The sequence below is a fragment of the Echeneis naucrates genome, chromosome 1, assembly GCF_900963305.1.
Source record: "Echeneis naucrates chromosome 1, fEcheNa1.1, whole genome shotgun sequence".
NCBI classification, from domain to species: Eukaryota; Metazoa; Chordata; class Actinopteri; order Carangiformes; family Echeneidae; genus Echeneis; species Echeneis naucrates.
The window spans coordinates 14,161,552-14,179,365 of record NC_042511.1 but is presented as its reverse complement, the minus strand read 5'-3'; the positions used below and the strand labels follow the sequence as shown (position 1 = coordinate 14,179,365).

General features: G+C 40.0%; 3 protein-coding genes across 8 annotated transcripts in view; all 3 read right to left on the bottom strand.

Moving 5' to 3' along the window:
* The window catches only part of tbc1d1 (TBC1 (tre-2/USP6, BUB2, cdc16) domain family, member 1), a 38,739-nt gene extending 34,292 nt beyond the window's left edge, over positions 1 to 4,447 (bottom strand). For all 3 annotated transcript variants that reach the window (XM_029505050.1, XM_029505213.1, XM_029505126.1), the window contains exons 1-2: positions 4,343 to 4,447; positions 2,838 to 3,468 (exon numbers count right to left, since the gene is read on the bottom strand). In XM_029505050.1, coding sequence (XP_029360910.1) covers positions 2,838 to 3,428 — 591 coding nt within the window. In that variant the 5' untranslated portion in view covers positions 3,429 to 3,468; positions 4,343 to 4,447. The remainder of the gene's footprint in view (positions 1 to 2,837; positions 3,469 to 4,342) is intronic.
* Positions 4,448 to 5,746: 1,299 nt separating this feature from the next.
* On the bottom strand, positions 5,747 to 10,504 carry map9 (microtubule-associated protein 9). 3 transcript variants are annotated; one of them, XM_029505406.1, is made up of 13 exons: positions 10,181 to 10,504; positions 9,982 to 10,072; positions 9,303 to 9,827; positions 8,675 to 8,868; positions 8,474 to 8,582; positions 8,308 to 8,375; positions 8,138 to 8,211; positions 7,890 to 8,055; positions 7,559 to 7,645; positions 7,283 to 7,444; positions 7,063 to 7,208; positions 6,561 to 6,696; positions 5,747 to 6,394 (listed from the first exon to the last, which is right to left on the bottom strand). In XM_029505406.1, exons 1-13 carry the CDS (start codon positions 10,253 to 10,255, stop codon positions 6,275 to 6,277), a joined length of 1,953 nt encoding a protein of 650 aa, XP_029361266.1. In that variant the 5' UTR covers positions 10,256 to 10,504; the 3' UTR covers positions 5,747 to 6,274. The 3 variants fall into 3 exon arrangements, with proteins under 3 accessions (XP_029361266.1, XP_029361417.1, XP_029361336.1); XM_029505557.1 differs by having other exon boundaries at positions 7,890 to 8,052; XM_029505476.1 differs by having other exon boundaries at positions 8,675 to 8,865.
* A 685-nt stretch (positions 10,505 to 11,189) lies between these two features.
* On the bottom strand, positions 11,190 to 17,356 carry smim14 (small integral membrane protein 14). 2 transcript variants are annotated; one of them, XM_029512061.1, is made up of 5 exons: positions 17,187 to 17,356; positions 15,503 to 15,601; positions 14,612 to 14,660; positions 14,368 to 14,522; positions 11,190 to 13,826 (listed from the first exon to the last, which is right to left on the bottom strand). In XM_029512061.1, the coding sequence occupies exons 2-5, from the start codon at positions 15,575 to 15,577 to the stop codon at positions 13,788 to 13,790; spliced, it is 318 nt and encodes a 105-aa protein (XP_029367921.1). In that variant the 5' UTR covers positions 15,578 to 15,601; positions 17,187 to 17,356; the 3' UTR covers positions 11,190 to 13,787. The 2 variants fall into 2 exon arrangements, with proteins under 2 accessions (XP_029367921.1, XP_029367930.1); XM_029512070.1 differs by lacking the exon at positions 17,187 to 17,356 and having other exon boundaries at positions 15,503 to 17,159.
* Positions 17,357 to 17,814: the final 458 nt, after the last annotated feature.

The window sequence follows — 17,814 nt, the reverse complement described above, 5'->3', positions numbered from 1 at the left end:
GGAAAAGAGCCCAGAGGTGTTTTATCAGTTTCCTGAGACCAACATTTGACATGGCTTCAATTTCAACAATACTTAGTGATGAACTGATTACAGTTCATAATGTAAATGACTCTGACAGGGACAAAAAAAAAAAAGGAACTGACAGGAAAAGTACTCATGTGCATGTTCTTCATTTAGTTATGGGACTGAAATAAAAGATGAAGCTGTATATGTAACAGTCGAAACGACTATATTTGTTGATTGTGTTGCCTTGTCTTTGATAATTGTTTACTCGGATCTAATGGAGAGGAAGAGGAATCCAAAAAACACACTGGAGTTTTTTTTTTTTTTTTACTGAAATATAATTGGATGAGATGAGTAATTTAGTCACCACGGCCTTTCGAATCAAAATTTACAGTCAACTGGTATCATGAATAAAGTTATCGAACATTGAGCGATAAAAACCTGTAGGTAGAACTGACTGGTGCGTTTTAACCAGAAAATATCATAATTCCTACAAACAAGTAGAAATGGTCAACACACATTGGTGTATTATTATTGTTGTTTAAGATAGCAATAGGCCTGTACTTGAGCCTTTTCCACCAAATTATCACAGAGCAGTCAAAAATACAAAAGTGTCGTTTCTAATCTTTAGTCATTATCATTCGTACAAGAATACTCAGTAAGCAGTAAAATTAAATGAAATTGAAATATCAAATAATAAATGTAAGACATAATGAATAACTAGTAACAAGCAAAAACATAAATAATTACATAAGGTACAAGGTGGCTTGTTTCATTATAAAACACAATTTCGCAGCAGCGCCAATGAAACCTGGCAACAAACACACAGCTTTTAAAGAAAAATACACTGTGAACTTTGTGACACATTTCGGTGCTGACACCTAGTGGTTGTTAGGCAGGAAGGGAAATCCCACAGAGGGCACTTTGTGCCTTCTAATACAATACATTTATAAATACATTTGAGCATTTTGTGTGTTATGTTGGAAGCCAGAACAGAATCTAATAAGTATCTTGTTCACACCTCTTTTTTGCGAGAGTTTCATTTGTTTCCCAACCACCTGGCGCTCTGACTAACTGCAAGAAATCACAGTAGCATTTTACAATTAAAGCTGTAGAAGTTCACCTTCAGCTTCACGTACATGCGCACCTTTGCCCTTCAGAAACAAGCTGTATAGAACGTCATGGTAAGAGCTGAATAAAACGCCAGTTATGAAACAGGAGATTTCTGCCTCGCGCAGCTCTTATTTCAACACAAACACTCGTGTGAAACTGGAACTGAGATCAACATTAATGTATAGCAGAAGCTTATTTTCCCATCACTTTCCCCACAGAAAGAGACAGTGACCACTGATGCAAATTGGGTTTCTGTGGTTAAGTGTTTCCTGTTGGCAATGCTTACAGATCCCATAGTGTGTGCTTTAAACTAAATCACTATTTCTATTTTTTCTAACCCTAACCCACACTTGATGTATAAAATAAGACTTAACTCAGCTAATAAACTCAAGTGAATACACTGTAGGATTCAAAGCCACATTGCGGTGCCCAGAGATTGGATTCATTATCAGCGTGCACGTCGTTGTGTGTGTATGTGTGTGCGGCTAAGCCCAGCGTGACAGAGTCAAAGAAACAGGTGGTCAGCGTGACATCACCATCACATTTTTTGAGGAGCTGAAAAGCAACCGCATGCACATACTTTCACACACACACACACAAACCCTACTGGGCCATAACAGGAAGTAGTCTCCATAGCAACATGGTTCTATATCCTGCCTTGCTGTTGGCTGCTGTACAAGCAAACTCTTCAACTAATCAAGAAAAAACGCACACAAATAAAAAATAATAATTACCTATAGATACATCCAAATGCTAAATCCTGTGCGTAAGTGTTCCAGTACAGCTGATCTGCATCTGGTCAGTTACACCACACACACACACACACACACAAACACACACACACAACACAATACATTGAATACATTGCATACATAATGCTAGCTGCTCAGACAGTCGAAGCCTATGCATATTTGTTACGTGAGACCAGACATGTGGGAACGCTCCTGCTTCAAGCTGCTATAAAGCACTCTGCCGTCTTTGGTTCATTTAATCCATTATGTATCACCTCCCACTGTCTCCATCTCTCTGAATCGGTCAGCTCATTAAAGTTCGGTATGTTGGGCATGGCATGCGACGAAGATGTCATCAAATGAGTGGCTCTGACACCAGCTGCAGCTCCAGAGTCAACACAGCGCTGCTGGCAAAGCACACAATGTGGAGGAGAGTTGAAAGCGTTAGAGGTCAGCGCAGGGTGGGTTGGTCAGCTCACTGCTGCCAGGGCATTGTTGGTGGATTTTATGTTTGTTGGTGTTGTTGAATGGCATTAAAGCACCGTGTACAGTAGGCTTTAGCAGGCTGTAATAGGCCCCAGCTGTTTTCTGGGCTATGTCATAATTAATACGATGATCCAAACACGCTGAAGGCTCTTTGTGAACATTTATAAAATGAAGATGGGATTCATGTGTTTTATTTTTGCTTTTATTTGCATAGTGCATGAGTCAAACTGCTGATTTTTTATTTTTATTTTTATTTTTTTTACTCTTACACTTTTTTTTTTTTGCTGGCAAATCGAGGCATCCTGCTTTCTCTTGCAGTTTTATCCTTTTGAAATAAGTAGTACTCTCTGCCTCATTATAATATTATTAATATGATGATGATTATTATGCTCATAATAACATAGCAGTGACTGTTAATGTGATATAGCTGCTTCAGGATACACTTTCTCCCTCACATTATGGGCACAGAGCAATATCGTTTATCACACAAACGCACACACCTACCTTGGTGCTGTCCTGGCTCTGGAAGACATAGCAGGCACACTCTAATGTCTTTCTGACCAGGCAGCCAAAGCTGCTGGGCTCCTGGCTGTTGTGAATCAGCTTAGTCACTTGGTGAGGATAGCACTCAAACAGCACTGTGTGCGTTAGAGGGTCCCAGGTGACTCCCTCTCCCAGGATGGACGTGCATCGCACCCATGATGCTGACACACATAGAAAAACTATCTTATTTGATCCGGAAGGGCCCGACTGTCCAATTGCTGGCTCTGAAGGCTGCAACCCTGTGCCTTTCTCCTTCTGCTTACGCTGAGGCCTACTGATCTCAGCCACTATCCAGGGCAACATGGCCATGGTGGTGAGGTGATGGACTGGCAGGGAATCAATCAATGTCAACTTATATTGCACCTCCTCCTCCTCTTCCACTCCCTCCTGACCAAAGGTGACATTGTGAGGACGGCGTGTGGGCGACGTTAGATGTGAAAATGATGGACATGACCGGTGGTTTGAAGTTAGACTAGCGGAGGGTTTCTCAGAGCGCTCTCGCCTCGGTGTTTCATCTTTTCTGGGCTTCACTTCAAAGTAGAGTCCTTCCATAATTTGCCTGGGCAGAGATAAATGTCCGCCACCGCTTTACCTGCAAAACATCAGTTAGAGGACAGAGACCTTTAAAAACCAACAGATACCGGCCATGTGCACATACCACAAATTCTCTTATTAACGTGAATGAGCAAACATATATATCATGAATGTTTTTGCTGCTTGTAAGCTTCCATTTGTTATTAGTGTAGAAGCAGGAAAGTTTCTTACAGTGTCTTACACTTTGGTGTGGTAATCAGAGGGTCATTTAGAGGATACTCCTTAATGACCACCTGGTGTTGTTTACCCAACCAGGAACAAATGGTTTGACCGCTGCCCTTATGGTCCCAAGGACACACACACACACACACACACACATCCACATGACATTTGAACTATGAGGATCATGTTCTTTCACCGGTGAGTGTTTAAAGCTCCAGCTGACCGACATCGTCTTACATGTTCGACTATCTCACGTTAAGATCATTATATGTACACAAATAACGGCAACACAACAGCGCCGCAGGATATAAAATGATCACAGGGACTAACATCTCCCGACGGGATGACAGAGATAGCGCTGCGTTATTGCCGGAGAGCAAGACAAAAGCGGATGTTTACTCATCTCCTGCTCGGCCTCGGAATATAAATAAATCCTCAACTTAAATCTGATGGGACAGTGCAGCCGAGATATCAGCACCACAACAGCACACGGAAGTGAAAACTACAGCAGTGCTGCCTCACATGCCCGTTTTCACCGCTTACTGTCATTTTACGCACGGAACAAGTTTATTTTTACGCACGACGTGGCGCAAAAATAAAACGCGAGCGTGTTAAATGTCCGCCGACCCACGAAAAGTGGCGCAAAAACAATGAAACCGATTTAAAAGCAATGAGCCCATCTGCTCCAGATGTGGTTTCAGCCTCCTTACCTGCTCACAGCTAGTCCGGTCGGCTGCTACAAGCGGCACATAGGGAGGCTGTGGTTCGTCTCTCTCTCTCTCTCTCTCTCTCTCTCTCTCACACACACAAACAGGGCGAGAGGCCGAGAGAGAGAGAGAGCTGTGCAGTGTGAGTTAAATATAGCAGAGACACCGAACTGCCTCTCTCTCTCCTCTCTGCCTTCATCGGGCATGATAAGTGCATGCTGCATGCATGGGCTGCCGGAGGATGCAGGGCGACGTGTCTGCACGTAGTCTGCGTGTGTGTGTGTGTGTGTGAGTTGTTCGGTTTGTGGGACTTGCCTGGTATAGATGTTGTGCATGTCTCTCTCTTTGGTTGTGCGTCCACATTGTTGTACTTAACCGTCGTGCATTTATTTTGATTGAATACATTTTATTTTGAGAAAATCCGCAAAACGCGCTTCTCTCTGTGTATTTTCATTTGGGTAAATTTGATATTCGTCTGCCTAAATATCAAATACCAGCTCACCAAGGGTAGGAATGTGTAGTTTGGTGTGTGCCTGAAAGAAGGACTGACATGGCTTTAGATTTTAACCTGGTTTCAGGTTAGGCTACATTTTTATGATAATTATTTTGCTTTTGGTTTTTTTCTTTTTCATGTTTTTGTCTTTTTGCTTCATGAAATATCTTGTAGGTACCAGACATCTAAATGTTTTACTTTCGCATTCTCTCACCCAATCTTCAACATCTGCTGGCTGCATTTTTGTCTGCAGTGTGTTGGATAAACTTGTAGATATGCAGATTTTTTTTTCTTGAGGTTTCTGATTTCTTTTTCTTTTTTTTAACTGTGGATCTGAAGCGCTCAGTGGATTCAGCTGTTATTGCTGCTGCTGCTACCAGCCTGACTGTAGACTGTCCTTGGCCACTGAGTCTTTGGTGGTGGTGAAGGTGAACATAAAGCAGGCCCATCCATCCAGTTCCAGTCCATTAACTGGGCGCTATCCACAGCAATAAACTCAAAGAAAAACCGTAAATATTCCCACAAGCCTCAGTGTTGCCACAGTGTTTCCACTGTGGCAGAAGGCTCTGGAAAGCTAAATGCAAATCAAATTGACTGAGAATCACTGAGCTGCTGTGTGCACATGCACTCACTCAGAATATCAGACACTGATGTCACAGCATGCCAGCTCCAAGCGGCCGCCCATATTAGCCCATACTATTTTTCAAACATACATGTACCTTTCACTTCATCATGCTATTACGGTAGTGGCTTTTGTTTTTTTGTTTTTTTTTTTTTTTAACTCAAGGAACCTAAAAGTGATTCAATTGAAATCATGGACCTCAACATGATGATATTATGTCTTAGAGACCCCAACCTAATAACATTTTTCATTTTTAGATGTTTTATTAGCAAGCTTGAAAGCAATGACCAAAATTGTCATTATGTTACTGTCGCTGTGTTCTTTATGTATGGTTTGTTGTGAAAATGAATTATCGCCCTGGTTGCTGGAGAACCCTGGAAGTCCCCAGACCACATCATAAATAAAGAAACATCCTGGCAGCATGCATCCCTTCAGACTGCTATGGCTCATTGTGTTTAAGTTTCGAATACGAAATGCTTCTCTCTGTTACAACTGTCAAGTATAAACCAGCTGACCTTTTACAGGGATGTTTTCTGAATGCTTATTCACATTCTCATGTTCAACATGGCAATACCAGATTCACACATTTGTAAAAAAAAAAATAAATAAAAAAAAAGGGTTTTGTTATTCCAAAATATATGTAGACAAAGTTTGTTCACCTTTCTAAACATAATGTAACATTTTAGAAAAAAATAAAAACAGCTATTATTACACATACTACAAAATATACAGCTTCAACTGTACTTAAAATGTATGTATAAAATGTACATAGCAGATACAAACACTGATATTCAAAATATCTTCTGTCACATTTGAAATGTTATTTTCCAAATGGTATAGTTTTATTAGGGGGGCTCCATGGTGGAGGTGGACTGTCTCGCAGTATCGCTTTAATCCGTCTCTCTTCTCTCTTTCTCTTCTGTTCTAGCTCTTTCCTTGCCTGTTAGGAAACAGAAAAGAAGAATGTTTCCAGATACCACCATCAGCAACTCTGTGTGACGGCGAGCCTGAGAAAATTATGTAAATACACACTACAGGCTGGTGGTGCCCGCTTATGAACCGCTTCGGAAACAATAATCACTGATATCCCAGTTAGTTCCACTTACCAACCAGTTTTCATACATCTCCAATGCCATTTTATCTCTCTCTTCTTTCATGTATTGTTCCTCCTCTGCTTTAGTTTTTACTTCTTTGCGCTCCTTAATGCCTTTTTCATGGAGATCATCTTTCTTCTTTTCACACCTTAATTTCAAGAAAAAGGCAAAATCAGATTTTTTTGGTGACACATGGCTAATCATCCGGCTTTGGCTGCCATCTAGTGGCTGATAATACTCACAACCAAACAGGTCTGCATATAATGGAGCAGCACTATGTTTGATCACGTGAATGCTGATACGTTTACTGTCAGAGCGCAGTAAAAATGTTCAACAAAAAAGAAAAAATAAGTAAAATCAACAAATATAAAGATATAAGTGGGTCTTTCCCTAAATAAGTAGGCCACAGTGATGCTTGAAAGTTGCCTCTAATGTCACAGTACCTGTGAGACTAGAAGGATAAAAAAAGAATATTTCAGCTCTAAATATAACAAAGGACATTATTTACACTCACCAGTTAGAAAAAGCAGATTTGCTCTCCCTCTTTCTTTCCTCTTCCTGCTCTTGTTTTTCTAGTTTCCGTTTATTTTCAGTTTCAGCCTGTTTTCTGAGCTTCTCTTTGACTAGATGGTCATGCTCATGCCTCCATTTTTCAAACACCTGTAAAGAATATCAAATCGTTCATTTACTTACTTGTTACATCTTTCAGAGTACACAATAAACCACAAACATACCTGTTTGGCAGACTTCCTTTTTTCTTCTTTCTCCTCTGTTGCTCTCTGCTCTCTTTTGGTCATTTCTTGCTTTTCTTTGGATTTTGCTTTGAGATTTTCTGCTTTCTTTTCTTTCCAAGCCTCATAGGATGCAATAGCATCTTCCTTTTTAGCTTCTTCTTCCTGTGTACATTCAGAAAGATGGCAAAGTTGGTTAGTTCTTTGATAACCATGTGCTTCTTGAAATGCTTAGAGATGGTATACAGTATTTTAACTTCTACAAAATAGATTATTGACCTTTTTCTTTTGTTCTTTTAGCATTTCCTCTTTCTTCTTCAGCTGCATGTTCTCTCTTGACTTTTCTTTTTTCTTTTTGAGCCATTCCTTGTAAGAGTAGACAGGGATATTAATTAAGATTGCAGTGGAAATATTAGGATTCCCTCTATTAACACCATAAAGGTATTAGATGGAGCGTCCCTGGCTAGTCCTTAGAAAAACAGCACCGACTGCAATGACCTTTACATTCAAATATGGAAAGCAGAAAAAAAACTGTTACATATGCTTTCCTCCTCCATATTGTTAAAAGTCAGGGAACTACTAGAAAAGAAAAGATTGTTATCACACCAACCTGGTAGATAGCAGCTCTGACTGAATCTGCTGCTTGTGGCTGAGAATCTTGTAGTGACACTTTCCGGTCCAAAAACTTGAGTGTTCCCAGATACTTTGATTCAACTTTTCTGGAGCATGCACTCTGAGATCTACGTGTGGTCTTTGAGTGAGAGCTTGAAGTCCTACTAAAAAAAATAAAAATAAATAAATGTAAGTTTGAGTTATCACCATTTCCATTAGCTATTGGTTTAACTTTAGGAGAATCACCTAGTGTCAAATGACTTTTCCTGGGTATTTGAGAGCTGAGTGACAGAATGATCTAGGTGATCTCCTGAATCTTCCTAAAGAAAAGCAAGCAACAGATTTTATTAGATTATGTGTGGTATAGCTAACGAGAAGATAAATTAAAGAGCAAAGCACCTTGAGGCAATTCTTACATGAAATTCTTCAAACGATGTAGAGTAAAGTCCTCTATGCTCTTTGCTGTCATCAGAGACAAAGTCATCTGAAAAGAGAAGTGAATTAAAACTTGTAATTAAGCGGATAAAGGAATATAAAATAAAAATGAAAACATTTTAGGGTGATTAACATGCCAATCATTACCTCTGGATCCAGAATCCACTGTGGACTTGCTCAAGAGCTGTGACTGCTCCCTTTTGTATGTAGAGGATGTGCTGAGGCTAAATGAAACTGTGTGATCCCTGTCCGTCCACTACAATGACACGACACAATGTGCACTGATAAGACATTTGTTTTGTTTACCTTGTATCGTAGAATGCTGAATAACAAAGCAATGATACAGACTTGTGGGCTGCAGCTCTTCATGGCGGTGCTGCTTGATGCGTCAGTGGAGAGGGGAATGGATGTGGACGAAGTCTGGGGCCTGCTGACGTCTTGTGACTCGGTTTCCTCTGCTGGCTTTTCTGCAGTGTGAAGGCTGAGTCCCAAAGTCCGTTGTCTTGGTTTGGGTCTGGGCGGCTCCCTCTCAGCAGCACCTTCTGAATGACTTTATGCTTATTCAAAATCATCATCATCATCATACTATGCTATGCTTTGCTTCATCTACTCTAATCTAAAAATGTATGCGTTTCCTAAGCTGTATTTGTTTGTGTCGAAATATCCTTCCAAAAAGGTTTTTGTGGAATATACGATGCCCCTGGTTATCTATCATTATTGTACTTGCCCTACAATAGAGAGGATCATAAGTGCCCAAGTCCATTATCGGTGTTGGGCTGCACAGTTGAAAAAACTGATGATCTATTGCAGAAAGGAAGATTCACTGTGGAAGACAGGTTATTAATTGACTCTGTACTCAGTGTACAGTTACTCTGTACTATTAGCATGTGTCCACACAACAGATGAAACAACAATATTGTTGAAACAACCACCCCCCCGAAAAAAAAACCCCAAAACAAAACAAAAACAAACCGACCTGCTGCCAGCACATGCTTGAAATCAGATTCTGACAGATATGGAGTCAGGGAACTTTCTTCCATAATAGTGTTGCTCTTCTCCTCAGGACCTGAGGTTTCCACCACACTGCTGTCAGATGGTAAAGGCAAAGACATGTCCAGAAGAGTATCATCTGAAGTTTCATACGACTGTGATTTCCTTGAGTTCTCTCTTGTGTTTTGGGGATCAACCGAGTCCACAAGATTGTTTTTAAATTCTGTGTCATCTTCACTGAGATTTGTAGAGTGTTGTGAGGAAAATGAATTGTTGTCATTGTGTCCACTGATAGATGAGTGCAGTAGCTCCTTTTCTTGAGAGTAGGATGCTTTACTGTCTCCCGAAGGAGAGTGGATTCTTTTTGTTTTCAGGAATGAAACTTTCTTTGTTTCCCCTTGTTTGTCTTCATCATCTGAAAGTTCAAAGTTGCTGATTTTAGCTTTACTCTTTCGAGCCTTATATACACCACTCTTCTTTTCTCTTGATTTCAGGAGTTGATTCAAAAACTCTGTGAAACATAGGAATTTGGTGAATGGATTGAACATGGATGGAAAATGAAGTATTTTGATGAGTTTTATTTTATAGCGCTTTTCGGTATACGTGATGGATGGATGGATCGTTTACTGTCTCTTACTGAAAGCGACAGACAATGATGATCTTACCATCGTCATCCTCATTGAAGTCATCGCTGTAGAAATAAGGATCTTTTTTGGTTTTTCTTGCTCTTGCGGAGACGGCGGCCTGAAGTTCATCCTAAAAAGACAGAATTCAAGGTTGATATGACGCCTCATCAGGAGGCTTCCGAGAGCTGTCGGGAAAACCAACAAAGCCGATATCCAGAGAACATACACGATGTTTTACCTGAAATGTCGTCCTTCTCGATCTTTCCGAACCTGTCTTGTAAGCCAGTGTCCTGAACTGCGGGCTTGTCATCATGAAAACTGTGAACACCTTCCTCTGGCTGCGTTTACTGCCATTAGCATGCCAGCTACCATTCGCTAAATTCACCGTGTCATGAACATATTTACTGAACTCTCTGTAAAAACACTGGGGGCAAAAGTGACATGTCTCTTTAGTCCATGGCTGACGTCTGGTTTGTTATCAAGTTTATAGTGATATATAGTGATACGCGTTTACTTAAAGACACGCTGACATAGCTACTCTGAGCTAGCTCCTGGGCTAACTTGTTGATGGTAACCTAGGGAAACCCGCTTCAGTCTGCGCATGCTCAAACGACACAGACACAACAGCATTCCCTGGCCCCCGATCTTCTACTCCAAAAAATAAATATGATTACATATCTGTTTGTTTGTTTCGTTTTACTATTGTAAAAGTTTAAGAGTAATTACATCACAGCATACTTAATCATTAAGGAGCAAAAATTGAAAAACTGAAGCATGATTGCCTTGAGAAAGTTCAATACTCGAATAAACATTAATTGTACTAAGCAGTCAAATTATAATCAGTGTCACGAGTACATCAGTGTGTTATATTGAGGTTTTCAAAACCTCTACTCAAACTAAAAAAAAAAATGCTCAAACACTACAAAATATTTGTCAAATATGGCAGTATAAATATTCTAGTGCCAACTATGTACTATCAAAGTAAGTGTATAATATTAGGTTCTAGATCAGTAGATTGCTACAACTGGCGTGTGTATACACAATGTCTGGCTGCATAGTAAGTGCTATAATTTATATTATATTTAATCAGTAGCTCAAAATGACTAAATACTCTTATTTAAATGTTCTCACTGGTTTTAGTCTGTAAAGTCCTTTGACAAACAACTAATAAAACATACAATATGTGTAACTGTCTACTTAAGTGAAATTAGGGAATGTACAAACTTCTAACAAAACACAGCAAAACAGGTTGTAAGACTTCTTTTTATTTTGTTTTGTTATAGGAAAAGTGCATAGTAGAAGCCCTTTTACTTAACCAGTAACAGTGTAATTCGAGGTCTCTTGTGATACCAGATAGTCCAGCTGTTCATCTCAGTATGACTATCCCCTCATTATTTACAACTACTGATGAATTGCCCAGTATTTTTCTCCCTATATCGCCTCCATATACAAAGCAAATCTAACAAGAAGTATTAAGGGGACATTTGTTGATATGGGAGTGAATAGTAGCTAGCCACTGATGACAGTTGGGATGAATTCAACCCACAGTTGTTACAGATAAAGACCAAGATATACTTTAGTGACCATGGTTACTTCATATAGGCATGACAGATCTTGACAAAAATACAGTCAGTGACTAGAAAAACAGAAAACCCACTGTTTTAGGATTGTATCAGCAAAGAGTTGCCCTATCCTGCAAATGAGTCTGTAGTTTTTGGCACTGGGTTACAACGTACATTAACATGCAAGCATCTCTCCTCATTGAGGTTTCCATTTTTCTGCTCACTTACTGCATTGCAACCTTTAATGTAAGTGAAATACCTTCTATAAAGTTATTCAGATGTAAAAATGAGCAAAGCTGTAAAAACAGGGGTTTGAAAATGTAACAAAATAACCCTGTGGTGTAACTCACGCTAATAATAAGGAAAAATCATAAAATTAACTCCACCCCATCATGATCATCTCAAATGGATTATATTGCTGTTCATTCTCAAAATGGTTGTTTTCTAATAGTAATGAGACCCCAACAATAAAACTACACTGAACACTCCTTTGAAAATGTAACCTTCCATTCCTTTTCATTGGTTTGACATATTAGTTGTGAAGTATAAACTTTGGATTGCTCCCATTCATGAGACGGCTGTGATTCTCAGACAGTGAAGAACAAGCCCTCATCCTTTCCAGGGCCACCACTCTAGACAGCTTAATCAGCACAACACCTTTTAAATGACTACATTTCACAACAAAAGTGCTAATAAAATATGAATTTTGACTACTAGTAGGTCAGTACATACAATTTTCTACTTTTAACCCTAAAATAATCACAGTACACAGAGTCCCTTTAATATGATTTAGACCTATTTAGTTTGCGCTGAGTATACAGTTTTACAATGACCACACTTTATTCACCCTATGTTTCATTTGGTACTTTTAAAGAGACTCTTGACTCAGGGAATATATATATATATATATGTGTGTGTGTGTGTGTGTGTGTGTGTGTGTATATATATATATATACATACATACACACACACACATATACACATTTCACATTTCATACAATAACCACTAAATTATTGGAAATGTATTGGCCTTTCCATTGTCTATACAACAGTAACCAAGCTTTCATTTAAAGTGGATATAATCAATTTTTTTATGATAAAAATGCATCATATGGGATATATATAGCTGGTAGTGGTTCTAATTGTTCTCGTAGTGTTTTTAGACACATTGGGCAGCTGAAATGTTGTCGAAATGGTATAGATTGAATAGAGCTAAATGAAGTGATTTATTAATTTTTTTTATTTACCTGGTGAGACTAAACGCAATTGGAATGATTGGTAATATTGCTCAATGACTGCTAGATATGGAAATAAGCATCATTAGAAAAGTGATATGTCAGTTCACAACTTGTTCTGATCAGAGTTGATAAAAAGCTGTTCAAGGGACATATGTGCTTGGAAATCTAGAATACATATATGATATCTGCCTATTTATTGTCTCAGACAAAAACATCTTGTCTGACATTGTGCTGGTTTGAATATGCTATCAAATGTGACATGACATCACGACTGGCACTGCTTAAGAGCTGTAAATTTAAGACGGAAAGAAAGTAATGTTTGAAGAGAAAAAGGAATCTGCTGCCCTTCATTACTCAGCTAGAAGCAGAACAACAATTTAACTGCCCCTCTCCCTCAACCCATGTGACGCATTCCTTCAATTTGAGCTCATGTCTGTTTTTTTGAAGATCTGTCTGCACCATGGCCGAGAAAAGGAATGACTCAAAATCATGCCACACCTCAGGATTAAAGTAGGCGGTGAATTACAATGCAGAACCAAAATGGTGCATCAACAGTCTGATTTTTAGTCAGAACTGGCTTTTTGCCAGCACATGATATCAGCATATATGCTATATGCAGATATGCAACATATACAGAGGTTTTTTAATGTTTCTTTTTTTAGGTTTTTTTTGTCAGGTTATTTAGCAAATTTCTTTTGGCAAACTGGAACAATATCTTCACCTTTTTATGCCTTTGTGCAAACACATTGATAATGTTCATTCAAACATCAATTCTGAATGAATGTATTTAAAAAACATCAATTGTTTTTAAATACTTAAATATTATATCTACGTTGGTCTCATTGATCCAGTACCAGTTTGGCTTCAGCAACAAAAATCAGAGACAAATATACCCAACAATTCGGTGTTATCACAGAAAGAAAAAAACAACAGATATTTGTATGACGATTGACGGGGAGATGATGCCACCTTGTTCATTGATACGGGCTAACTGTGCAGATCCCGTCAGAACAGGTGCAGGACTGCCGAATGCCTGACTCCATTACTAGTCAACAGGGGGTGCTGGGGGCTCTCTTCCATCGCTCTGTGACCCAAGACAGAAAGATATGAAGTCAAGTTAAAACTACATTTATATTATATAGTATAATATATTTCTATATATTTATTGATGCATCTGGATGTGATCACACAGGTTCTGAGTCAATATATAAAAAATTAAATTAAATTAAATGTAAAAATGATTCCGGCAGCAGTTTGTCTCTAAGCAACATCACAGAATAAGCCACTTTTTTCTGCTTTCTGATTTGCTCTTCTTTACAAAGAATGACACCGGCCTTTTCAAATAGCAACACTAAAATATCACAAAATATTTTGAGTATTTTCATGCTCCTTAGGCAGTCACATGCCAAAATAATTACAAATACACATTAACATGTTATAAATTTAGGCATGAAGGTACTGTCTTCTGCACGTTTCGGTGTTTTATAATTGAAACAAGGCAGAAATTCAATTTACAAGACATATATCTAATAACTAGCAAAGAGCAATTTAATTGTTAAATTGTTACGAATTGAACACCAGGCAAATGAAGACAGTGCAGTGATCACATGTGAGATGACACTAACATTGTGGGGTCTGGTGGGTTTCCCTGTGGGACGGGGACCCCTGAGACTGGAAGGGCGTAGCAGAAACAGGGCTAGAGCCACCACTACCCATCCCATCAGAACCATGGGGAGGGTCAGATCACCTCCTCCTCCGACTTGCCCGCCGGGACCTGGCACTGAACACAAGCACATCTATCTATGTCACATGTACCCTACACAACCATAAAGTACGATGTGACCTATGGTCACACGTGGTCATACATACATTCCTGAGGGCACTCTGTGTCGGTGCAGTAGGACTGAGATTGCCTGAGCTGAAAGAGACATTACAGAAAGAACAAAGTAGATGTAAAAGAGGAGTAGGGAAAAAAAAAAAAAAATCATATTCACTATTTCACAGTGTGACTTCGATAGCTGTATTAGTTAATTTGGTTACCACTCCCCTCATCTGGGAAGAGTGAAACACTGCTAATAAAACATTGAGTTAGTCTTTACATCAGGTATGCAAACATACTCGTCGCTTGTTATTACCAACAGCACATAGTAATGCGTGGAACACAAACAGCTGACTTGTAGATGTAAAAATTCTTTGCAATGATTATTGTCAATTTAACAACCACCATATGCTAAAGTCTCCAGGATGGCTTCACGCCCTGAGCCAAATGTTACTCGTTATGCAAGTTACACCTGTGCAAAAAGTGCCAGTGAGGTCACCAGGAAAGTGAAACAACATAGCTGCAAGCTCTTATCCTTAATGCCCTTAGAAACCATTGAAGTTCAATCATTTTACCTCATCTTTTACACACACACACACACACGCACACGCACGCACACACACACGCACACGCACGCACACACTTTCAATTAAGAGGAGAAACTTTCACACACGATGACAACAGGGCAGACAGACTCTCCAGATAAACACTAAGCAGGAACCAGGATGTGTCGAGTCAGGGTGGGTCCGTGGCTTTTCATTTCCGCGTACCGTGTCTCTGACAATTCTTAATCGCTTTGCTTCATTCTCCTGAGTGAGTTATTTTCACTTTGCTATGAAAAGTTGGAATACTGGCCTGTCCCTGCATCTATACTTCGACACAATGAAGTCTGTCACTTAGCTTTCAAGTGAAAGTGAAAGCCCCTCAGGTCCATTACTTACCAGGTTGATAAGGCGCCTCATAGCATACTCTTGGGTGCAGATACACTCACAGGGGTCAAAGCCTCCCTCTGCCATTTCTCATCAGACAGTGTTGTCCCCCTTGGAACAAAGCAAAAGGATTGTATTTAACTAGGTTGACCATGAAGACTTGAGAGAAACTTAATGCTGCATGTTGTCAGTGCTGTGCCGTATTGTTATGAAACGGGAACATGCTGAACCAGGGGGTGGAGATTCTTCAGTTTACACTGTCAGGGATTCTCTGAGTTTAATGTAGCCTGGAAAAAGATAATCAGTTTACTTTGTCTTCATGTTCTCTAGCTGTAGCAAGACATTCCAAGCTCAGACATATGTTTGCTGTTCATGCCATACTTTACTATCAGCTTGCAATTTAAAAGTTCTTAAAAAGGAATTGGAGCTCGGTAATAAGTAAATGCCTTCACTCTATACTGGCATTCAGTGAAACACTTATTTAATGCCCCATTGTAAGATAATGTTGTGTCCACAATCCTTGACATAAATAGCAGAGACACATCAATTAAATATGAGTAATGACATTGACCAGACTGATGTAAAGAATCCATTCTTCTATTTTTATAGCTTGTCTAAATTAGAAAGTGCAAAGTTGTTGCATTTTTGAAGAAAACCTTAATTTCCCAGTGATAATTATGACTTTAAAATTGACATGAATGCAACAAGTCAGAAACTCCAAATGACTAGGGCATAACTGTAACCCGAGATAAGAGCTGTGAAAGAAATTTGCTATATGCCAAATAAACCAATTTCTTTGTTTTTGTTGGTTATTTGTGTTTGTTTGCACTATTTTACCTTGTTTTCCCCCTTGGTACCTTGTGCTATCTTGATGCAGTTTATGTTGTCTGCCTTGACTACACTTTCAAAGGGAGTACCATTGGATGAGAGGGGTTTATTGAGTCACTATTTCTCCATAACCTTAAAATGTCATCTCTTTAGAATTTGTCTTCTGTAGTATCTTGTCATTTGCTGGCAGGTGGACATTACTGTGCAAACATCTTTGGCTTCAACTCTTATCCATGGCACAGTTCTATCTGCTGAATGGTTCCACGTTGACTCTGCAGCAGGACAACACATACAACCATAGCTATAACAAACCATCTTCCAAGGGAAGGGGAAGGAGTCCAGGAACAGATGGTCTGGACCCCAGAGAGCCCTGATGGATCAGTCTGGATCACAGGGGAAAGAAATGCGTAGAAATGGTGCTGTGCTTAAGGAAAAAAACATTAACACCAAACGTTGATTGAGTTCAGTTTTTTCTTCAGTTGCCTGCATTTGTAAGGTCAATTTTGAGTGTGCATTACTTTACTGGACTCCATAAAAAAACCAAAAACACACACACACACACACACACACACACACACACAGACAGACAGACAGACAGACAGACAGACGGGTTTGTCTGCACCCATTTTGACTCATTTCCAGACAGTCTGCTGTATGTTATCCGCCTGCATATTTCTGGAGTGACGAACAAACCGAATGGGGGAGTTTAGGTGGACCCGGACAGAACCCGGTCAGGGACAGAGTCCAGCGGACTGCTGCCTGTCTACGGCGGGCTCGGTAGGAGACAACTCACAGCCATGTCCTCTCCGTGGACACATGATGGGAGACAGATGTGACAGCGAGCGGCGCCAACACACCAATCACTTACTTAGTTTCGGGAGAAGCTCCTGTCGGTGAAGGGGCCCTGGGGGGTGGAGGGGGTGGAGGGGCCGCTGCTGCCGCTCCCCGGACGCCGTTAGACCACAGACTCGTCGACCGACCGTCCGTGTTTTGTTTAATACACGTGAACCAGCCAGCTCGTCTTCACGACGCACATCCGGGACCTTGTCTGCTGGGCGGGCGAAAGGATTCTCATTGGTCCGAACTGTTGATGAGTGCGACGTTGGACCAATCACAGCCAGGGACGGCTGGAACGTCTGCATAGTAAACAAACAGTCCAGCTGTCTGTCATCAGAGGAAGTGAAAGCCCTCCAACATCTGTGGGGCTGTTTCAAGACATTTACAGCTGTGGAGGGTGACGGAACTCATATCCACAGCTAGACAAACTCTCAATGAAGGGTTATGTTAAGGGTATGAGGGGTTATATTATATCAAGTCTGCCGATGCAAATGTTAATAAGCTCTTTATAAACACATTTTTGGTCCAGATGTCATGCGGACCAAACCACAGAAGTGTTCAAAGTCCGTCTGAGAAACCCAATGCTTATCTTTTTTTTCCTTTAAACTCATCTCAACTTATTTACTTTTAAACACACACAGGGAGCCAGCACTGCACTG